Source organism: Prinia subflava, chromosome 17 (genome assembly GCF_021018805.1).
Source record: "Prinia subflava isolate CZ2003 ecotype Zambia chromosome 17, Cam_Psub_1.2, whole genome shotgun sequence".
In the NCBI taxonomy this organism is placed as follows: domain Eukaryota; kingdom Metazoa; phylum Chordata; class Aves; order Passeriformes; family Cisticolidae; genus Prinia; species Prinia subflava.
The window spans coordinates 1,511,761-1,535,355 of NC_086263.1; the positions used below are offsets into that span (position 1 = coordinate 1,511,761).

Consider the following 23,595-nt stretch of genomic DNA (forward strand, 5'->3'; position numbering starts at 1 on the left):
TCCAGCTGCCATTGCTCAGTGGAGTGGCAGGACCTCAGGTGATGCCACAATGAGAAGTCACAGCCTGGGGACAACCTGTGGTGAGCAGAAGGGGTGGCAGCCACATGCATGAAAAGACCCGTGGCCCAAATTACACCTCACAGCTGACCACCACTGCTCAGCAGAAACCAGTGCTCTGTGATTCCAGGGGAAGAGCACTGGGGCCTGGCACCAGCATGGAGACAAGCAGAACACGGCACAGCATGGCAAGGAGGCCACCAAGACAGGCCCCTCTGTCCTAAATGCCCATTTTCCTGCCCAAAGCAGGGGGGTTAGAACGAGATGACCTCTGAGGTTCCATCCCACTCAACCCATTCTGGATTCTACATCTCAGCCCAGAGGGAATTAACAGCACAGTAAGGATGGCTTGTCCAAACCAGCTGCCAAGTAGATGATCTGGTGTCTCCTCTGTGTGGGTCTCTCACTCTATGCAAGCAGCTTAAACCTCTGGTGCCAAATATTTGTCCTCTGCAAATCCCTAATAAGCTGGTATTTAGCAAGAGGATTTACTGGTTCTGCAGTGAGGGCTGATTCTCTTTACCAGTGACTTGGCTTGTTTGTGCTGGCGGAGGAGAGGAGCTGCCGAGCCCTGGGGACAAATGGTCCCCATTCCACAACTGTGAACACCCTGGGAGCTGTCCCTCTGGAGAAGGGCCCTGGAGACAAGACTCTGCAGAAGAACCAGCTCTGCCTGTCCAACCCCCTGACCCTGCAGAATGTGCAAGGGCAGATGACCACATGAAAACACACACTGGGAGATGCTCTGGCCAACAAAGGATGTGGTGACTGCAGGCTGATGACCCCAAAGCAAAGGGCATCAGGGATATTTGCATGGAGAGGTGCTGGTGCTCTTGGAGCATGGGGTCAAAGTGCCACGAGCAGGGCAATACGAAACAAGCTCCAAAAACACCTCCTGAAAGCAGCACCAGCTCTGCAGGATCACTCTGCTCGTGGTTTATAAGGGAGTGTGCAGGGCCCTTTCAGCTGGCTGTAAGCCATGGCCTCTCCCTGAGATTCAGAGGGGAGGAAGAGGAGCTGCTGCATGGTTAACCATGGTGCAGACATACTGATGGTCTCAACTGGGAAACTTTTCACCCCTGGGGAACAAACTTCCCAGGAACAGCCAAGATGCCACCACCACATCCAGCAGATGCTACCACCACATCCAGAGGGTGCTGTGGCCTGTGAAGCACTGTGGGGATAGAAGAGTAGAGAGGACATAAGGATGAGCAAAACTGTTCAACAAGCACTGGAATGATTTACTGGGTGTACCCCTGTGACATTTGGTGGTCTCCTGGTGCCCCAGCTGTTCACCAGGCACTGGAATTGTCTACTGGGTGTACCCCTGTGGCCTGTGGAGGTCTCCTGGTGCCCCCAGGCCGTGCTCTGTACGTACTGTGCGTGCGGAGGGTGCGCCAGGGTCCCGAGGAAGGGGCCGTGGGGGTTGGCGGGGCTCAGCAGCAGCGGGCTCTGCGAGCGTGAGGACGAGCCCGAGGAGGTGCTCTCCAGGTACCGACCTGAACACGGAGGGCAGAGTCAGTCCAGGGCACACACACATTCCAGCATCACCCTCCCCGCTGCCCTGTGCTGAGAGAGGATGCTGCACTCCTAGGTTTTTGGGGAAAGCCATGTGGTAGTTAAAGACATGAGGATGGGGCTGAAGGAGAGGAAACATTCACCCTCCTTGGCACAATTCCAGCATGGGACTGTCACCCCTCTGCCAACCCTGCACCTCTGCCACAGGGGAAGGGCCAGCAGCTGTCTGGTGGGCTGCCAAGTCGTAGGGGAAGCTTCCTTTCCCAGGCACACATGGCTTTGTGTGCTGGCATCTTGCTTAGGTCAACCTTGTTGCATCTCATTAAACATTTCCCATTTTCAAATGAAAAATAATGATCTTTGAATTATTACTGAAATGCCTTGAAATCCAGAGCAAAAATCTACAGCTGCAGTTACTGATGCAGTCACCTGGCCAGCACATCAGTGAGGCAGAATCTGGGGATCAGGGGAGGGTTAGGACCCCAATTCAATCTCCCTTATCACCCCATGGCAGCACTGGCCACACTCTGGGCATGCACCAAGGGTCTGAAATAAGGACGAGCTTTCTTCAAACCTCCACCCCAACACCGACTCAAATCCAACCACAGCTCCTTCAGAATGACACTGGGATAAAGGAAACTCTCTCTGCAGAGAGAGGGGCTCTCAGTTCAGAGCTACTCACTGCCACCGTGCAGGACTGGCGAGCTCCGCGCCGAGCCTGTGTTGCTCTGGGAGCCGAACTTCTCCAGCAGCTCAGAGAACTCCCTCCTGCAAACAAAACCATGGTGTAATCAGCTGTGCTCAGGACTCCCCCACGGGATTATATGGCAACAGAGCCTCCGATGGCACTGACTGGCTACCAAGGCTGCAGGGCCGGTGCTCTCCGGCTGTGGGGAGCATCAAAGCTTCCTCATACACAAGGGGAACACCCTGGTTTCAAGAGCTTGTGCAAGGCTTCAGGTCTATAATCAATCTCATGGCAATGCAGCTCTCCTGGGATGGGCTGGAGCTCCAGAGTGCTCCTTTCTTGCCCTGGAGTGTATTCAGGGCAAGAGGAGTTGAGAAGGGATGTATCCTGAAAGGACTTTTCCAATCTTAATGATCCTGTGATTCTACGGACAGGCTCTGTGCTGAGAAGTGTCATTCCTGAGAGAGGGCAGATGAACACTGGAGCCCTGCCTTGCATCCTGCCTTGCACCCCACCTCATGGACCCTCCTGGGAATGTTTTCAGCTCCAACTATAAGGCTCAAAAGTTTTGCAAACACACTACACAAATTAACCCTGCCAGAAGGAGCTGTAACTGTGCAAGTAGAACCCAAAAATTCTTGCCCTATTTGTGACTCCTTCTAGGATGGTTAAATACAGGTTATTCTCTGCTTTTTCTCCTCTTTTCCTGGACAGAAAGCAGATCCTGTAGCTCTTGCTGGAGTAAGGAGGGAGATGGCTTTCGGAGCACCTGCAGAAACACTCAGCCCACTCTCCCAATCCATCCATGATGATGTTCTCCACAAACACCACAAGCTAAACCCTTGGAGCATGACACCTCAACAACAACCTGCATGCAGTCTCATCCCCAAAATCCCCTGGAAAGTGATCTCCATGCCCAAGCACCAGATGCTTTGTTCCAGGTTGAGTTTGACCATCGTGTGTTGAGCTCCTGATGAGCTGGAACTCCCTGTACACCACAGCTGATTTGCTTCATGACCTTTTTTTTGCCAAGTGTGACATCCTGAGTTTTTGAGGTCCATTAAGAGCTACCATTGTCGATATTTACCAGCTCTTGCCCCATTTCTGTAACCGTTCTTTGAGTTGCTGTGAGCCCCTCACATCCTTTCAGATGAGGAGGCATGGAAAGGAATGACATCTTCATCATGTTCACATCTCAGCCACCTTCTGATCCAGCCCTGCCACGCTGGCTCTTTGCTCTCCTGTTGTCCCTCTGCAGCTGGGGGGTGTTCTCTCCCTTCATAACCCAACCCATCCTGATGGATCTGACCTTTTGGCAGAGAGGTCCTCAAGGATGACTAATTTCTTACACATGCCAGTTAATAAGCATCCAGGCAGTGGGACAGATCCTGAAAATGTTGTTTCAGTGGCCACAGCAACACCATTAGATGTCGTCTTTGAAGGCAGGAGGGAATCCCCATGGGAAGGTGCCTTCCTGATGCCATAGCCCCAGGAAAAGCCTGGCTATGAGTGGCTCCCTCTCAGGCTTGGCAGTCAGACAAGCTCCAGAGGTGAACCTGTAGGAACCCAGCCACAGCAAAGTTCCCTGAGCGGGGAGACTGCTGTGACACACTTGCAGACGCTGTGTCATCTGCGTTCCTCACCGGGACAGATGTTGGGTGTTATTGGCTAGATTAGAGTCAACAATATTAAATGATGAATGAATCATCAGCTCCTCAGGTTCCTGCTGGAAATACTTTCAGTAATTTACATCTTCCCAGTCACAACCAGTTCATTAACAAACTTCAAAGACCAGCGCATGCCTTATCTATTATTGCCATCAGATTTATTCCTTATTCATTCCTTTTAATGCTAATTTAAAACCCAAGTGTCACACAATGCTCAGTGACATGCCTTGGTGAATCCCAATATTTGCATTGATACCATTGTCTTTATCAACCAAACCTATGACCTTAAAAAAGACCCTGACTTTGTCCAGAAACCCCACGTCCCACAAAGCTCTTCTGGCTTTCACCTCTTGGGCACAAACTTCCCAGGAACAGCCAAGATGCCACCAGGACATGCAGAAGATGCTGTGACCTCCCAGTCATTGTGGTGATAAAACAGTAGAGGGGACCTGAGGATGATCAAAGCCATTCTCCAAGCACTGGAATTCTTTATTGGATCTACCCTCAGACAGTGGCAGGCACTTGGTGGCCAGCCCTGTGTGACTTACTGTGCATGGGGGGGAGGCAGTTTCATAATGTAAAGCACCAAAATTACATAAAATATTAGGAAAATTTCTCCACTGAAAGGATGTCAGGCACTGGAACAGGCTGCCCAGGGAAGTGGTGGAATCACTGGAAGTGTTCAAAAACTTGTGGATGTGACACTCGAGGACATGGTTTAATGGTGGCCTTGGCAGTGGTAGGTTAAGTGTTGGACTCGAGGGTCTCAGAGGGTTTTTCTAGTCTAAATGATTCCACAAGCACTGGGAAAGCAGAAGGCCAAGACAGGCCCTGGTTTGCTGATCTGTGGGTCCCTGAGCTGAGCCTTGGGTGGATCTCAGCAGAATTATTCCAATTTCCCAGTAAAGCCCCTGTGTTTCTGCAGCTGATTCACCCCAGTTTCAGAGGCAGCTCACACAGCCATGGCCTTACCCCTCCCTGACCCCGTGCAATGCAGGTCCAACACGCTGGAATCTCACATTATTCCAGTGGTTACCAAGCCACCAGCACCTAGCTTTTGTTTTGGGCTGGGTATTTCTGTGGTCATCTATTGTTCCATTTTCCTCAGATAATAATCCACTAGAGCACAGAGGAGGTTATAAACACCAAACAATGGCTGAAATACTCTTAGTCAATGCAAATGCAACTGGTGCAGCAGCTCTGTGACCCTGCAAACCCCATCACCAACCTCTCTGCCATAAGTGAGCACATGCATGGGCTCAGCATTCCTTGTTGTTGTTTATTTTGTGTCCATCCACAAAGGAGGTTTATCATTATTTGCTCAGGAGCCTGTATGAGCTGTGAGTCTGTGTCCAGCCCAGGGACAATGTGACCAAATGCCACTGTCCCAGCTCCTGCTTTGTTGGTCCATCCTGCCAGCCCCAGTTCCTCCGAGGACACAAACACATGACTAACTTGAGGCACACACTTAGCCCAGCAGAAAGTGAAACACTTTCTGGTGCCAGTCTCCTGGGAATTAATTTTGTGCTCAGTGCTGTGTTTGGAGGAGTTTGACGTGGGCAGACAATGCCCAAACATTGCTGATTAATGAACAGTGCACTGAAGGAATGCCAGCAGGCCTTGCTTTGTGCTTTTACATACCGAGAGGCTTCAGAAGATGTCTTTAATATTTAAAATTTGACCCTTACTAAAACATTGTGAACTGTCAGGTGCCTGCAGGACTAAAATGCCCAGCTTTATTAAAAAACAACAACCATGGCGTTGTATGAGGTGGAAAGTTCATTTTAACAAGCTCTTCTCCAGTTTTTTTTCATTAGGATGCAAACATTTGAGGTCTAGAGGAGCTTGGCCCTGGACAGCCCCAGGGTGGGATGGGGGGGGTCTGCCGGCAGCAGCCAGCTCCAGGATGACTTTGCTACAGATTAAACAGCAGGGGGTCAATCTCTCCACAGAAAATTGTTGTTTTATCTCATAATGCCTCTTTGTCCTGCCCTTTTGTTCCTGGGAGAACAAAGGGTGAATCCTACATCAAAGGTTACGCAGCGTCTGCAAACCTCAGCTCTGCACCACAGCTGGGAGAGAAAGTGCAGCCCGTGACATCAGAAATTACTGGTTTGTCTCAAAAAAAAAAAACCTGCAGGTGAGTGGGAGCCATGAACCCAGAGCACTCCAGAAGCGTCACAAAGGCAGATTTTCTCACACACAGCTCCAGTGGAATCAGGGCAGCCACAGCCAGCCCGGAGTTGACACCGGCTGTGTGGGGAGGTCACACCCTGCAGGGAGGGAAGGGGCATCCAGAGGGACCTGGACAGGCTGGAGAGGGGGAACCGTGCAAAGTTCATAAAGCACAACGAGGCCAAGTGCCTGGGTCAGGGCAATTGCAAGCACCAATCTAGGCTGGGCAGAGAAGGGATCAAGAGCAGCCCTGGGAGGAGGATTTGGGGTGCTGGTGGGTGACAGCTGAACTTGCCCCAGAAATCCCCCTGTGCTGGGCTGAGCCCCAGCAGGGGCAGCAGGAGGGAGGGATTCTGCCCCTCTGCCCCTCAGGTGAGACCCCACCTGCAGAGCTGCTCCAGCCCTGGGGCCAACAGCAGCAGGACCTGGAGCTGCTGGAGAGAGTCCAGAGGAGGCCACAGAGATGCTCCAAGGGCTGGAGCCCCTCTGGGGCCAGGCTGGGAGAGCTGGGGGTGCTCACCTGGAGAGGAGAAGGCTCCAGGGAGAGCTCAGAGCCCCTGCCAGGGCCTAAAGGGGCTCCAGGAGAGCTGGAGATGGACTGGGGACAAGGCATGGAGGGACAGGACACAGGGAATGGCTTCCCACTGCCAGAGGGCAGGGATGGATGGGATATTGGGAAGGAATTGTTCTCTGGGAGGGTGGGCAGGCCCTGGCACAGGGTGCCCAGAGCAGCTGTGGCTGTCCCTGGATCCCTGGCAGTGTCCAAGGCCAGGCTGGATGGAGCTTGGAGCAGCCTGGGATAGTGGAAGGTGTCCCTGCCATGGCAGGGGGTGGGACGGGATGAGATTTGAGGTCCCCTCCAACCCAAACCTTTTGATCCTTTCCCTCTCTCTAGGTGGGATGGAAGCAGTGCCAGGCACATCTCTCTGTCCCTGGCACACCCAGGCTTGCTGGAGTCATTCTCAGCCCTCTCTGCCTGTTTAGCACTGAGTGCTCAGAACAGCAATGCCATGGGCTGAGCTGTCACTGTCACACGCAGGGCTGGCAGGACAGGAGCACATCCTGCATCTACATCAGCTCCCGCCACAGCCCCTCTGCTGGGACACCAGGGTGGGCAGAATGACCTGGGAGGAGATTCTGTCCCTCTACTTGGGACAGGACCTCAAAGCCTGTGTTCAGTCCTGGGCCTTTCACAACACAGACCTGGAGGGGCTGCAGCGTGTCCAGAGAAAGGAATGGAGTTGGGGAAGGGGCTGGAGCACCAGGAGCAGCTGAGGGAGCTGGAAAGGGGCTCAGCCTGGAGAGAAGGAGGCTCAGGGGGGCCCTTCTGGCTCTGCACAACCCTGACAGGAGGGGACAGCCGGGGGGGGTGGTCAGGCTCTGCTCCCAGGGAACAGGGACAGGAGGAGAGGGAACAGCCCCAGGCTGGGCCAGGGGGAGGTCAGGTTGGACATCAGCAGGAATTTCTTCATGGAAAAGGTGGTCAGGCCTTGGAAAGGGCTGCCCAGAGCAGTGGGGGAGTCCCCACCCCTGGAGGTGTCCAAGGAACAACTGGACTTAGCACCCAGTGTTCTGGGCTGGGAGATCAGTCAGAGGTTGGACTCAAAGATCTTTTCCAACCTCAGCGATCCCGTGAGTCTGTGACTCTGTTTCACACTACCAGGGAACTTGCAGAGAAGCAGCTTTTTCTTCCTGCTGGTTGTGTGAGCCCTGTTAATTTAACAGGCCCTGTTCCTGGGATGCTGGCGATGCATCTCATGTGAGACACAATGAATTTAGCATTTTGTCATGCCTGGACCCAGGGGTGCAGCACAACCTGGCTCCTCCCCGTGATAAACCTGACAGACCAGGCTGATATCTGTGCAATGCAGAGAAACAAGGAACTATTGTAACTTCCACCTGAGAATGAATAAACAATAATTATGACTATGCAATAAAATTACCCTTGTTAGCTGAAGGTGAGCACAGACGAAAATCAGATTTAAGCATCACCTCCACTTGGTGAGTCCAGCTCCAAATCTGAATTCTCTGCTTTAAGCCCTGGCATTACTGGTGCTCTCTGCAGCCCAGCTGATGCGACAGGCCCAAAACATGCATCTGATACACGCCAGAGACTGAGTTCCATGAAAAGCACAGGTAATTTGGGCCTATAATTAACTCCAGGGCCAAATAATAGCGTTTATGACTCAAATTCACCCGAGGCCAACCACAACAGAATGCTACTCAGCTGAGTCATTGGGAAAATTGGCAGCAGGGTTGGATCCAAACCCAGAGCCATGACATTCCCTGCTCCAGTGTGCCTGGAGTGCTCCGGGTGAGGAAGGATCTGAAAACTGAATTTTCTCTGCCCTGTATCCTCCTTTCAGGTCTCGTGAGCTGCTTTGCTGGGCAGGGGGAAGGTGGGAAGCTGCCCACAGCTCAGGGCATGGCACCTCCACAGGCATCACCCCCAGAGTTGATGACCCCTTTACACCTGGCTGGCTGCTCACCCACGCTCAAGGACAGACTTAAAAGATAACAGGGCATCAATAAAAGACAGCACCAAGTGGAAAAAAGAAGTGGAGAGCAGAAAAATCCTTCCCTGTGTTCCCACAGCCCTTAATCCTGGAGATATGTATTCGTGTATTAAACAGTTTGTGAGATGATTATGTAAGTGAAATCTCTGCAAATCTTTCGGGAAAAAAAATAAATAAACTGATTACTTCCCCCCTCTCCCTCTGGCTAACCTTTTGCAGATTTAACAGATAACCAGCAGTGAACAGAGGCCAAATAAATTGCTTAAAGTTTCATTGCCCTGCCGGCCTGCCCCAGCTCCTGCAGCGTGACTGGGGAGTGCCGACAGCAGGGGGGAGCACACGTGCGTGTGCTTTAGGAAACATCTGCTGCAATTTGGGATGTTAGGAGCCACATCCAGATGCAGGAACAGCTTGAAACAGATCAGGGTGGGGGCAGAAAACCTTCACTCGGGGCTCTGGCTGGGAAATCAAGTGTTGCCCGGAGCAAGTCCTGCTGCTGCTGCACACAGGAATCCCAGCTGAGCTGGGGGAGTGTGGAATGCCCACGGCACTTCGCCCTGCCAAGGGGACTGCTGTGATCCAGAACTGCATCCTGAGCACCCCTACTTGGACCAAAGGATCTCGGGTGACCGACTTGCTTCACCCAGCACTTCCTCAGAGCTGCTGAAGGACTTGCACTTAATGTCATAATAGGAGATGCTATTTCCCCTGCAAGAGGGTGGCTAAAAGCAGCTCATCATTAATAGCAAATAATTCTTCCAGCAGTGTATTGCTGTGTCAGAATTAGCCTCACGCCTGTCATTACAGCACTCTCACTCCTCTGCCAAGGCAGGAACGGCGGCTGATGGATAAGGAATGAATCCATCAGCTCCAGCACTAACGGGATGTGGCTGCATTGAGCAAGGACTCTGACCTGCAGCCACCCACGGGCAGAGCAAAGCACGCAGCACTGCCTGCCCACAACCACACCCTGCCAAATCCCACCCTCATTCCTCTCTTCCCGCAGCACCTCAGCTTTTCCAAGCCCGTTTCTGTCAAGGGGAGAGGCTGTGCCAGCACTTTGTGCCAGATCTCCTGTGAGGTGTCAGCAGAGACCCCACTAATCCATACCTTGGATCCCACAGCTCTGCCCTTGCTCATGGCACCATCGTTGTCCCATACAGCATAAATCCAGTCAACACAACACTGAACTCTTTCCTTCTTTTTCCAAACCCTCTGACTCTCTCCAGAGAGAGCAAAGAGAGCTCTCCAGGGAGCAACAAGGGGACAGGTTTCAGGGAGAAACTTCTCATCCTCCCTGAGAAGGAGGAAACTTCTGGGGAAGGAAGACCTTAACTCAATGTGTCCAACCAGAAGGCAAAGGGAAGATCCGCTCCTAGAAGGAGTCCCTACAGGGATCTTTATCCAGAGCTCTGTGCAGGAGGTGCTCAAACACCACAGAGCAGAGCTGAGGGAGCCAAGACTGGAGCAGCCCTGGTCCTCCCTGGGGAAATACCTGTGGAAACCTGCTCAGTGCTGGAGTGTCCCACAGACCCTGCACAGGCAGGGCTGGAGCTGGAAGCCACCAGCTTTGGAATGTCCCACAGACCCTGCACAGGCAGGGCTGGAGCTGGGAGCCACCAGCTTTGGAATGTCCCACAGACCCTGCACAGGCAGGGCTGGAGCTGGGAGCCACCAGCTTTGCTTCCCTCCCATTACAGCTCCATTGCATTCCCACCAGTGCATAGTTATCAAAGAGCCCTGGCTCTTTGATAACTCTTGATAACCTCTGCCTTCCCCCTGGGCTTTCAGCCTGATTTGCCTCAGGGCTCTCCAGCTGTGGTGCCAAGGGGTGCCACAACCCCCCTTGCCCGGGTGCCACGTCCCCCTCACCTGGCGTCGTCGTCGCGGGCTATCAGGAGGCGCATGTGGCTGGTGGCCGACGCCGTCCGCAGGATGTCCACGGCCCTGGAACACAAGGACCATGACACGTCAATCCCAGCTCCCAGCGGTGCTCCACTGGTCTCACCCTGCTCCCCAAAGCTGGGCAGAGCCCCCTGACCTGGGCAAACCCTGCCAGCAGCTGGGATTTGGCTGGGTGCCTGTGGAGCAGCCCTGCTCCCTGCCCTGGCAGCAAAGCCGAGGGCAGCCAAGCCATATCCTGATTTTCCCACTTCTGCAGTAAGTGAGAATTCCCGGGGAACAAAACCCAGAAGATGCCTGTGGTGGTGAGCAAATCCTCCTGCACAGCCTGTGGAATGAGGCTGTCTTTAACATCCCTTCCATCCCACACCATTCCCTCATTCTGTAATTCCCAACCTGGGGAATTCTCCATCCCAGGGACAGCCCTTTTCTGCCTCAAAATACAAGCCCCCCTGGCAGCCAGGGCAGCTGCTGGGAGCCAGGCACAGCCTCCCACAGCCACAGAGATGTTCTGTGGACATCACCAAACCCAGCTGCTCTGGGACTTTGGCATCAGGACCAGCTCTTCATGCTGCTTCCCATACAACCCCAGCACCCCAGGCAGGAATGCGAGGCAGGCAACAGGATAGCTCCGTGTTTAATGGGAAAGGAGAGCCCCAAAGTGTTGGTGCTCCAGTGGAGCTGTTAATAATTCTCTCGATGGGGAGTTGAGGGGCTGGATTGTGGCTCCAGCAGGAATTGCCTGCATGAAGCAGCACTGCCAGCTCAGACACCAGCTAATCTCCTGTGCTGGGAACTGCAGGATGTGCTGGGAAGCTGCAGCAGATGGAGTGGAGGTGCCAGGAGCTGCTTAAAACCCAGCATTTTGGGGAAATGTCTATCTCAGATACATTTTGGGCTCACTGGTCTATTTTTATATTGAATCTTTCTGTCTGATAATTTCCAGGCTGGCTCTTGGGAACAGCACACAGAGTGATGCCCTGGTGTGCTCCACACACCCCACAGCCTAAGCTGCCTCACAGAATCACACAAAAGCAACAGGAGGGGAAAATTTCCATTTGGATGTGGTACCTCTCGCTTGTAACCCCAATTAGGGAATCTCCATTGACCTCCAGGATCTGGTCTCCTGGTTGCAGGCGACCTAGAAAAGAAAACTAATGGATAGAAAGTGTGGAAAATACAGCTTGAAGGGACTGGGAGAGGCTGGGCAGTTCCTCCCCGTGCTCAGAGACAGGATGACAAAATGCATTGGTTGTTCCAGAGATGCTCGTCCGACCTGTTTTTCCAGATGTCCATAAATGAGGTTTCTGCAAGCTCCCAGAACAACCTGTGCCAATGTCCCAGCACTTCCTCTGCTCTAGGAAGTTGCAAAAGTAAATACTGAAAACTGCAATAAAGCTTTTGCTTAATTCACTTTGAGGTCAAGTAGTTCAGTTTGAGGTCAGGCAGAAAACCACAAGAGGCACTTCCACCTGTTCTGGATTTATTTTCCTTTATTGGATGGAAAAATGATGTAACAGCTGGGAAAAAAATCTTTTTAGCTGAAGTTGTAAAAGGCGAGCTCTGCAGACCCCTAATACCTACTTAGCTGAATATACTCAGAATGAAATCAGTGACCCAGAGCAGGGCTGAGTTGGCAAAAGGATCTCTGGTTGTTTTGGGGCCACGGGGAGGTGGGAAAGGACAGGAAAGTTCTTGTGTGGCAGAGGTGGGTCATGCTTTACATACACAAAACAATTATACAGATGCTGAAGAGCAAGACCAAGGCTGCTGTCAGATGTTAGAACAACTGCCACACTAAAAAAATACCCCCAACCACTGAAAGATCTCTGAGCAAGCACCCAAAATATCTAATAAAGGGTGAAACAAATGTGTGAAATAAATGCCCTCAGTCTGGGCTGTTCTCAGACCTCAGGGCACTCTGCCCCCTGTTTCACTCACCGTCAGCGTGAGCGACACCCCCCGGGAGGATCCTCTTGACATAAACCCCATACTCCTCTCCAGTGAGCTCCTTGATGCCACCGATGACCTTAATGCCTGCAGGAGAAACACAGCCCGTGACACGAAGGCAGGAGAACCACAGCTCACACTGGCCGTGCCTGAGGGGTGCAGCCCCAACCCTAAATCCACAAATCATGGAATGGTTTGGGTTGGAAGGGACCCTAAAGCCCATCCCATTTCACCCTCTGCCAGGGACAGGGACATCTTGCACCATCCCAGGCTGCTCCAAGACCCAACCTGGCCTTGGGCACTTCCAGGGATCCAGGGGCAGCCACAGCTGCTCTGGGCACCCTGTGCCAGGGCCTGCCCACCCTCCCAGGGAACAATTCCTTCCCAATATCCCATCCATCCCTGCCCTCTGGCAGTGGAAGCCATTCCCTGTGTCCTGTCCCTCCATGCCTTGTCCCCAGTCCATCTCCAGCTCTCCTGGAGCCCCTTTAGGCCCTGGAAGGGGCTCTGAGCTCTCCCTGGAACTTTCTTCTCTCCAGGTGAGCACCCCCAGCTCTCCCAGCCTGGCTCCAGAGGGGCTCCAGCCCTTGGGGCATCTCTGTGGCCTCCTCTGGACTCTCTCCAGCAGCTCCAAGTTAATCACTGATGGGAAAGGATCTGCTCCTGCTGCAGATCAAAGCATTCCTGGTGACTCCTGCAGGAGATCCCTTCCCTGTGCACATCTGGACAAGCCCGGGGTCACTGTGCACAGTGATGGGGACATCTCTGCTCCCCTGCCAGGCTCCAGCAGCCCCTCAGCCTTTGACAGAGCCAAGACAGCAGAGCCACACTCCAGGAGTGGCCACTTCTGTCAGAATTTGGCCTGGGGGGAGCAGCTGAGGCAGGAGCACCGAGGTGACCCCTGTTTGATCTCAGGGCCACCCCCAGTGCCCAGCAGGGCTCGGTGCCCTTGGCACAGGGCTCCTGCTCCTCACAGCCTCCCCTCCGGCCACGGGGCCTGTCCCTGTGGCCACTGTAAGCTGGCTGGCAGGAAAAGGTCCAGGAGACTTATTTATCCAGGGCTTGTTAAGTCCTACTTTGAAGATCCAGGCTGTGGACAGAAGGATTAAAAAGCCTGGCTTTAATTAACAAATCTCTCCCGAGAGCCGCCGGTCGGGTATTTTGCTGCTCTGGGCGGGAGGGCAGGCTGGGGACAGGCCGTGCCACCGGGGCCAGCGCCAGGACAGCTCCAGCCCCGGCTCTGAGGGGCTGCTCCCAGCCCTGGGCAGGCCCTGGGCTGCAAGAAACACCTCCCTCCGGGAAACAGGGCACTGCTGCTTCCACAGAATGTGGGAACCTTTCTGAAACAGGTGGGAAGGAAGAGGATCCTGGATCAGGATTACTCAGGACACAGCTCCATTTCCATCCCTGTTTCCCTGCCTTTTGTAACCCAAGCTCTGCTCTCAGACCCCTCACAGGGAAAGACTTTTTCTCTCAAGTCACCTTTATATTAAATTAGATTAAAACTCAATTATTGCAATTACCCAGTTCATTTCTATATGCACCAATTGCTGCTTTTCCCAAGCTCCAAATCCCAGCCCTGTCTGAGTGCTGGAGATTGTTCCTTGGGCATGATGCATTACCCAGGCACTTGTGAGGAGCTGTTTTACTGCTGAAACAGGGAACTCACAGCAGAACACCTCAGGAATGGGCACTAATATTTTCTCCATTGCATTGTGGATGCTGACAGCCTGGTCAGAGAGGAATTTTTAGGTATCAGGCAGCAGCAGCAGAGGCAGTGGGAAAGCAAGTCACATAGACTTCCCCAGGCATTGCTCTGGAGGAGCTGGGAGAAGACATTCCAAACAATTTCTAATCTTTGCACCTACTGTTTTTCCATCTTGTTACTTGCAAAGATGTTTAGGAAGAGGTGTTGATCTGAATGACCAATCATGTCCAGTTGTACTGGAACAATGTATAAAAAGGGTGTGCTTTTTAATGAAGCTTGCTACATGCCCTCCAAGAAGATTTGGGGTTATATCGTTATTTCTGCCGTCCCTAATACATAAAGATATTGCATTATAAGAGAAAATCACTCAAATTGGAAATATTGCCCCCAAAAAAGAATCTCTAAGCAGCACGAGCCTGACCAAGGCATGGGTCAGGTCAGGCACCTGGGCACAAAAGTGGGGAGGAGATGCTGCAGCTGTGGGCCAAAGGTAAAACCTGCCCATGGCCAGGGATGCTCAGCTGGAAACTCCTCTGCTCGCTATGGAGCCAGGGGATCCCTGTGCTGGGCTCTGCAGAGACACCCCGGGAACAGGGGCACCCCAGGGAAAACAGGGGCACCCCAGGGAACAGGGGCACCCCAGGGAACAGGGGCACCCTAGGGATGGGCTTGAGGAACCTTGGCGTGAGGGGTCCTGCAGAGCAAAGCCCCATCGGTTCCCCTGGATTGGGAAGAGACTGGAAGTCCAGCCAAGCCAAGGGGATGGCTCTGGAACTCATCCTACATCTTTCTTCACACTGTAACACAAAGGAATGGGGAATGATGAAGCACCTCAGACAAAGAATATAAAAATCTGCACCTTGCAGAGGCTCAGCCGCAGCATCCCCCAGCGTGGGACAGGCGCCTGTGCCGAGGTATCAAATCAATAATGACTCATTTCCCTTTTGTGTCTGCAAATCAATTGTAATAATGCCTTAATATAGCTGAAGTATCTCCCAATCCTCCTTTATCCCCAACGATGTCATGAGAAAATCCGATCTTGTTATTAAAATCGGTGATTACTCACAGTATTGCTCCAGACACACTCAAACTTGGATGGGGGGAGGAGAAATCCCTGAGTTTTAACTCCCTTGTTGGGAAAGCAGCTGGATGCTGCCAAGCTCTGTCCACTACTCACACCCATCCCCTCACCAAGAAGGTGCTCTCGGTGCCAGTCCTACCCTCCAAAATCTACTGGAGAGTCCCCACTGGGGCAGGGGGGAGGAGGAGGGAGGGCTCAGCCCTTCCAGGGCTCAGACCACACCAGGGGACTGCAGGTGACTGATGGCAGCAAACCTGAATCGTCCAGGACTGTGGTGGCAGCATTCCTGGGCCAATATTTTTTACTATATTTTATAAACATTTACTTCAATCAAATTTCTATTTGGGACCCAGTGTAGGTAAATAACGGCTCTTTAATTATCACAGCATCAAAGTCCCAGTATAATGCTTATTAACTCATACTTAGGGCCAGATAATCTAGCCTATTTTGGATCCCTCTATTTAATCTTTCCTTTCTGGCAAAGGTCCTGGAGCTGATGCCCATGTCCCTGTTTTTTTCTCTTTTGCAGAACAAAGTTTGCCAGGAAAACTCCAGATGGACTTAGAGGTAAGACTGACCAAGTCTGTGTTTTCTTTAGGCTCTTTAAGATCCTATAAATTTCTCCAAGACCCTCAAGCTTCTCTGGTGCCTCTAATCCCGCTCCCACTAATGCCAGAGTCACACTTCTCAGGCTATGATCTCACCTGCTCCTGGATCCGTGTCCCACAGGTCAGGGGGTGTCCTGGCTAATCCAGTTGTTTAGTGCAACTGGGATCATCCCGGGCGCATCCTGACCCCACCGGCTGCCAGCCGGGCACCCAGAGGGGCTGCCTGCCCTGTGCTTAAGCTGGCAATGTTCAATTACATTTCCCTTAATCCCTCTGTTGATCTCGCAGCCCCCGCCAGCTTTTTCTGTCTGGAGGAAGGGACAGATTGGAGGTGAATCACTCACTGCCCTGTCCTAAGCAGATGAAGGTCAAGATAATGGGATCTCAGTGTTTCTGAGAAATGCCCCTTAATCAGCACTTCCCTTTGATGGCCATTCTTTAATTCGAGGTTCAGGGCTGAGGAGCTGCCAGGTAACCCCTTTGAACTCCTGCTGAGGTTCACATGTGGGTTTCCACCTAAAGCCACAGAACAACAGACCTGCGGCCAAACGCTGACCTGGCACTGAGCAGTCATGCTGCTCCAAAGGAACTCCTGGGATAACACCTGCATCCAGCCTGGGAAAGTCCTGGGATAACACCTGCATCCTACCTGGGAATCTCCTGGGATAACACCTGCATCCAGCCTGGGAAACTCCTGGGATAACACCCGCATCCTACCTGGGAAACCCCTGGGATAACACCCGCATCCTACCTGGGAATCTCCTGGGATAACACCTGCATCCTACCTGGGAATCTCCTGGGATAACACCTGCATCCTACCTGAGAATCTCCTGGGATAACACCTGCATCCAGCCTGGGAAAGTCCTGGGATAAAACCTGCATCCAGCCTGGGAAACCCCTGGGATAACACCCGCATCCTACCTGAGAATATCCTGGGATAACACCTGCATCCTACCTGAGAATCTCCTGGGATAACACCTGCATCCAGCCAGGGAAATTCATGAAGGCACTTTCTTCTCCCAAATACACCTACTCTGAGCAGCTACACCTCTGGCAGACACAGGGATTCTGCAGGAGGCAGGGTCAGAGGGGATATTGGGAAGGAATTGTTCCCTGGGAGGGTGGGCAGGCCCTGGCACAGGGTGCCCAGAGAAGCTGTGGCTGTCCCTGGATCCCTGGCAGTGTCCAAGGCCAGGTTGGACAGGGCTTGAAGCAACCTGGGATGGTGGAAGGTGCCCCTGCCATGGCAGAGGGGTGCAGTGAGATGAACTTTGAGGTCCCTTTTAACCCAAACCATTCCATGATTTCTGGAGGCTGATTGCTCACCCTGAGTGCTTCAAGCCCATAGGAGAGGATGAAGCTGTTGATGGCATTAGGAAATCCACATTATTGTAGCTTCCTCCAGCCCATCACAGTTTGCTGTAGAGGTTCTGCTGGACCCTGCAAAGACCCTCTGGCCACAGTCTGGGGGAAAAGAGAGGAACTGGAACCCAGTGAAGTGGCTCACAAAGGGCTGCCACATCTGTCACTTCTTCCAGAGGTCAGTGATGGCCCCATCAGGCTTTTCTGGGCATCCTCCTTTAACGAGCTAATCTAACTCAGCATCTGAAATCCCATCAACCCAACCAAATGCACCTCTGGAGATTAAAATATCATATTCACCAAGTAAAGACATTTCTCTGAGCTCTCATGAACCTCCTGGCTGGGGGAAGAGTCAGCAAAGCCATCCCCCCACAGAAAGTCCTGTTACCCCAGAGCTGGAAACAGCCAATTATTAATCCATAATTAATCTCAGGTCTCAGGAAACCTGAACTTCTTTCTCTGGTGACTCCTCAGGAGTTGTCCCATATGGTCATTCAGAGGTCTCACCAAGAGGTCACCAGCTGCTTTGTGGGAGGGTGGGCTGTGCTCACAATTAAGGGTTAGGGGAGAGGCTGTGAAATCCTGATGCAGGATCACAGATTTTTATAAAGGCCATGGCTGAGCACCGCTGGGTACACAGAGGTCGGAGGAAATGCTGTGCTGGATCCCTCTGGGCTGAGTGTCATGAACCTGGGACTTTCTCACGTTCTGATGGATGTGACCTTCTCTTTCCCTTCTCTTCCACGCTTTGAAGTCCAGAGCGCTGTGCAAGGACACCTGACTCACTCAGTGCTCATTCCCTTCCCCGTGGGCCAAACTTTCCAAACCCAGCTCATGCATCCCAGTCCCCAGGAGCGCTGCAGGAAGCACCTTCCATCACCCACTGGGATGGCTTTCTGGGGGAAAGGCCTGCAGAGGGGCAGGGAAGTGCTGGGGATTCTGTTTATTTGTTTAACATTTTAATTGATTTAATCCAGAAAATTCTGAAAGGCCCCTCCCCCTCATCCTGCTCAGGGAAGGGGTTGTGGCCCCGGGCTCCTGCAGAGCTCCCAGCACTGGCTGCTCACCATCACCAGGGCTTTAGTTGGGATTTTGACATTCCTTCAATGTCTCAGCTGCAAAAGGTGCAAAAGATGCTTGACACAGGCAGGTACAAGGCACAGGAACCAGTGAGGCACCAGACTTCACACAGGGGACACGTCCTGACAGCTTCTGGGGACTGGGGGGATGTCTGAGGTACCCCAGCCCCCCCGCTGCCCCTGGCACTCACCCAGCCCGTTTGCACACTCGTAGAAGTCAAAGCAGTGCACGGTTCTGTCCATCCCGTACGGTCCCATAAGTGTCCTGGGGAGACAAGAGGAGCAGCTTTCTGTCATGGGCCAAAAAGAACAGAGGCACAGGTGCCCAGCCAGCACACCCAGGGGCACATTGTCCCTTCCCCCCTGGGCACTGCCCACCAGGCACTGCAGACCCCCAGGCTGGGGGACAGCCCCACCACTGCACCCACACGGGCAAAACTCAGCCCCCAGGCAGCCCCCCCGAGGTTTACACAGATAAATGAGAGAATATGTGCAGGGCTGAACATCATCCTCCCCACCCAGCAAATCTGCTGGGCCTGTCTGTGATTCATTACCCCAGATTATCGGGGCTGGACAGCTGTGCAGCTCCCGGGAAATGAGATCAGAGCTCGGAGCTGTGCTCTGGGAATAAAGCAGTTTCACAAACACGGGCAGCCTGTAATGAAGACAGCCGGGCACAATCCACTCTCGTGGTTTTTAATGCAGGCAGAGGGGCAGGAAAAGGGGATGCAAGAACTGCTCCAAGTCCTGCTGGTCTGGTGGGAGCTTCTCATCACAAGCCAGAGCGGGTGGAAAAGCATCCCACACCTGAGGTTCCTCTGAGCCAAGTACACCCAAAACATCCCACACTCTCCCCCTAAACACCCTCAGGCAAGATCCCAAATAAATGACCCCAAAAACACCCTGCCCCAACCTCCAGACCTGGCACCACCAGCACTTCTCCTTGGGCTCCTCAGGATGGGTGAACCTTGACCTGAGAAACCCCGACCCAGATGTGCCAGGTGGGAAACCAGGGGTGAGGAGGTGCCAAAACAGTCCCCAGCACTGAAGGAGCAAGAGAAAAGGTGTTTCCCAATCGATATCAGGTCCCAGATCTGAACATGGATGAGGAGGAACAACACCGTGGGAAACAAGAGGCGGCTCCAAATCCAGCGGGAGGCAGGATAAGAATAACCTGCAGGGACTTACCAGGAATCCAAAATAAAACTCAAAATATCGAGCTATCCAGCAAAGCCAGTAACCTCCACCTCTAAGATTCGGACTGGAATTGTTTTCTCTCTGTTCAAAAATGCCCCTCCTTGCTATCCTTGCACTGTACTGAAGACTGAACAAACAACTGGCCACATCTGGCTATTGAAAAACCGAGCTCGGAGGCGTCCCAGGAAGGCAGAGCAGCCCTGAGCCCAGGCTGGTTCAATCCCCCACCCAGGATTTTCAGGGTAAATCACTGAGGAAATTCCCCGGGCGAGCCCCGGGCGCTCGGGACGGGCTGGAAGGCGCCATACGGCTGCAGTTTCAGCGGAGCAGATGCCTCCTTGATACGATCAGCTCTTATCATCACCCCCCTGCGACCACCTCTTATCACCATCCCCACTCCGAGGCACGGCTGCGAGCAGCCCCGAGCTCTGCTGCTGCCACCAGCGCAGAAAACCCAACCAGCGACCGCGTCCTGGGCTCCTCCTGAATCCTGAATCCTGAATCCTGAATCCTGAATCCTGAATCCCTGCCTCCCACCCCTGCTCCTGGAGAAGAACCTTGGCTGGAGGTGGAAGCCTCGGGACCCCCTGTGCAGCCCCTCTGGGGGAGGTTACCTGCTGATGATGATGGCTCCCTTGTAAAGGACAGACACCACGGGCATCTCGGCGGCGGTGGCAGCCCGGCCCTGCCCGGCGCCACCGCTCCGATTTGGCAGGAATCCGTGAAAGTGATGGGGGGGAAAACGGGAAAAAAAAAAAAAAAGGGGGAGGTCGGAGGGCATCACGTGGTGTCCCCGTATGCATGTTAATTCCACCCAACATTAACACAGATCAGCTCAAAAGATCTCCAACTTTAGATTAAAGCTGACGCAAGCCCGAGCCAGCGCGGCCCATCCGAGCGCCTTCCCGAAGAGCCCCGAGCGGGGCTGGCCCCTCTCCCCGGGCACAGCGGGAATTCCTGGGGATGCACTGCTGGGAACGGCCCCTGCAGGGATGAAGGGCAGCGTTCGGGGTGGGACGCGTGCAGTCAGCATCCCTAAAGGATTAAAATCCATTGCAAAGCTTTGGGAGCAGTAACAGACTGTGGCACTTAGGGGGTTAGGGTTGATGTTGATTTTTTTTCCTTTTAGCATCTTTTCCAGCCCTCAGTTGTTTCCTCCTTAATGCAGGACAAGTTCAGCTGTTCCTCTGGGAGGTCAGAAGCCTGATCTGCCTTTGAACAGCCTCTCCCATCCCTATCTTGGTGCCATCATACAGCTGGAGAGGCTGCAGGACCCCTGTCTTGTGGAATGGGGGGATGGAGGGATGAACAAAGATTATCCAAGGTTCGCCAGTGAATGGGAATGGACCAGAACTTGGGACTTGGCAGGAGCAGGGCTGCGATCCTGGGGGAAAAGATCTGGTGAGCTTTCCTGAGAAGGGAAACCTACTCCCCTGGACCCGCAGGAGGATAGGGGTCCTGCATCCCAACCCGCCCTGGAGGACATCTGAGGTCACAGGGGAGCTCTTGGCCCTGGCTCCATCCGTGGTGTCCTCCTTGTGCCGTTCCCACAGCGTCTCCACAGGCTCCTGGCCAGGCCCCATTAGAGCCCTTCCCTCGTTAGCAGAGCTCTGAGTGCCTGCCTGGCACTGCCACTCCTTGCCAAATCATTCCTGGAGTCCAAGCTGCTGGATACTGCTGTTCCCGTGTGTGAACAACTGATTTTATCAGCTGGAGCTTCCCTGATGGCCTCGTGGGAAGCCTCACTGGGCAAGTGCAGGGTGCTGCAAAACAATGACAAATTGGAAAAGTCCTCCTGTATTTTTTTTTTAATTGCTTTCATTTGAGCACATTCAGGTAACATTTAAAATCAGAGTAGATTTGACCTTCAGGTGGCCAAAACTTTTCTGAAAACTAAATTATCTGGCTAAAAAAAATAAAATTTGGATAAGTAATGCCAACTAGACAAACGTAGCTGCACCTGGTGATGGACACAGTGTGCACACCCCAGCAAGGTGAGATGTGCCCACACCTGGTTCACGCCCTTGTTAAGGCTGTGGCCGAACCAGACCAAGCACGAGGGGTGGTACTGGGCCCATCTCCAAAGCTGTTGGGTGCTGCAGCCTCCAAGATCCTCACAAACCTGCCCATGCCCCCAGCAACCCAACAGCAGGGAGATGCTCTTTCTCCTGCCATCCCACAGAAAATGACCAGGCTATGGAGAGCCAAAAAATAAGGCAGGAGGTTCCAACACCTGATGACCACCAGCTCTGGCTCTCGGTGACCCATTCAAGGCTGGCCAGGAGGTTCTGTGGCAGAACATGCACAGAAATTCAACTCTGGGGTGTGGAACCCTCCCTCTGTGCCTGTTCCCCCCCAGGGCACAGCTCCCCAAGGGGCTGGAGAGTCCTGGCACCAGGCCCAGTTTGGGGTGACCTTTTTGGGGCTGCCACTCACACTCAGGATCACACTCCAAGTCCTCTGATGCATCAGTAACCAGCCTGGTCACAGGAAGAGATATTTCCATCCCACCACCAAAATACCACGTACAACCTTCCGAGATCCTTTGGGACTCTGCTAATGCACTGTCACACAATCACTGCCTTGACCCACGGGCCAGAGTCTTGGCTGGAATAAATCAGGGATGCTGAAGGGAAGGGATGGCACAAGCACTGGAGGCAGTGCAACAGGATGAAGCTGAAGCACTGGCTCAGGGTGCCCAGAGAAGCTGTGCCTGCCCCATCCCTTGGAGTCTCCAAGGCCAGGCTGGAAGGGCTCCATTCCCATGACAGGGAGTGGAATAAGACGATCTTTAAGGTCCCTGCCAAGTGAAGCCATTCTGTGACTCTGTGATAAGGTCACTTCTTTGGCCAGTTTCAGAGGGGCTGCAGGAAAGCTCACTAGAGTCATGCTAACCCAAAGCTTGCAGGAAAATGGGAAAATTTTCCTGCCTGGCTCTTCAGTAATTCACCCACCCTGATCTCTGCAACTCAGGGAAAAATTTCTACACTCGGGGTTAAATTTGGGGCTCAACACCTCAGTCCTTCACCTGCCCAAGGCTGGGATTCCTGGTCTTTCCCTCTGGGTGGGGTGTTGCAATAAACCACACGCTTGTCCACAAGCTGGTAAAATAAATGAAAACCAAATCCAAGAGGCCCTCAGGGAAGAGGAGCAGCTCTCAGCTTCCAACTTTCTCTCCCTGCTCCAAAATACACACCAACCCTGGCCAAAGCATCAGACATTGCTGCTGCTCCTGTTCATTAACAGAATGAACTCTTATCTTCCTCTTATCAGAGGAAGCTTCAACAGAAACAATTCAGAGGATTTTCAGTGGTTTAAAACTTGGAATCACATTCAGGAAGGATTTGTAAGCCCCCTATGATCTACCCAAGGGTACCAGACTAAATTGTATAACCAGTGTTGAAGGCAAACATCCCACTGGCAAAGGGCCTGTGCTGTGTGCTCAAGATCCTTCATGGATCCTTCAAGATCCATGGATCCTTCATGGACCCAGCTGAGCAACTCCGAGTTAATCCAGGGTCTTATCCCAGGGAGCTGCTGTGAGACTTTAGGTTTTTAAATAAATGAGGGAACAGAAGGAGGATGAATTAGGAACAAAGTAACCCCATGGGACTGGACAGCAGATAAACACATGCTTCACTCTTTTGTCCACTTTTTCACTGACTGCTAGAAAAATTAGTTTAAAACTCATTGAAAAGTGATATTTTTTCCCAATAGAAAAATTATTTTTGCTTTAAAAATATTTAATAGAAATATTTTAATAGAATTTTTAATAGAAATATTTTAATAGAATTTTAAAGTCAGCTTTATTTCACACTACCATTTATGATGCAGAGATGGGTGAAACTGTAAATAGAATCAAAATAAGTCTTGGAGCAGAAGCATAGAGTTAAAGATGCTGGGTCAGCACAAGTCAGGTGCATTTCCAGTGTATTTTTCTGGGAGAGCATGAAGAGGAAAGTGTGGGAGAGTGAAACTGGGAGTGCTGGGGAGAGGCACAGAAACCACAGCCAAGAGGAAGCAGTTGAGAAGGTGGTGGTGATGGGTTTGGGTTTCAGAAGGAAAGGAAAGGAAGGGAATGGCTGAA

At 52.6% G+C, this 23,595-nt stretch overlaps 1 protein-coding gene across 2 annotated transcripts in view; it reads right to left on the reverse strand.

Annotated features, from left to right (window-relative positions):
• Positions 1 to 23,595, reverse strand: part of LOC134559588 (syntaxin-binding protein 4-like) — a 49,941-nt gene that overhangs the window by 18,272 nt on the left and 8,074 nt on the right. The window contains exons 1-7 of one of the 2 annotated variants that reach the window (XM_063414479.1): positions 20,123 to 20,428; positions 18,503 to 18,576; positions 12,465 to 12,560; positions 11,595 to 11,664; positions 10,494 to 10,568; positions 2,258 to 2,343; positions 1,436 to 1,556 (exon numbers count right to left, since the gene is read on the reverse strand). In XM_063414479.1, the coding sequence (XP_063270549.1) occupies positions 1,436 to 1,556; positions 2,258 to 2,343; positions 10,494 to 10,568; positions 11,595 to 11,664; positions 12,465 to 12,560; positions 18,503 to 18,576; positions 20,123 to 20,289 (689 nt within the window). In that variant the 5' untranslated portion in view covers positions 20,290 to 20,428. Of the gene's footprint in view, positions 1 to 1,435; positions 1,557 to 2,257; positions 2,344 to 10,493; positions 10,569 to 11,594; positions 11,665 to 12,464; positions 12,561 to 18,502; positions 18,577 to 20,122; positions 20,429 to 23,595 lie in introns of those variants that run through there. The other variant, XM_063414480.1, reaches the window with a different exon arrangement.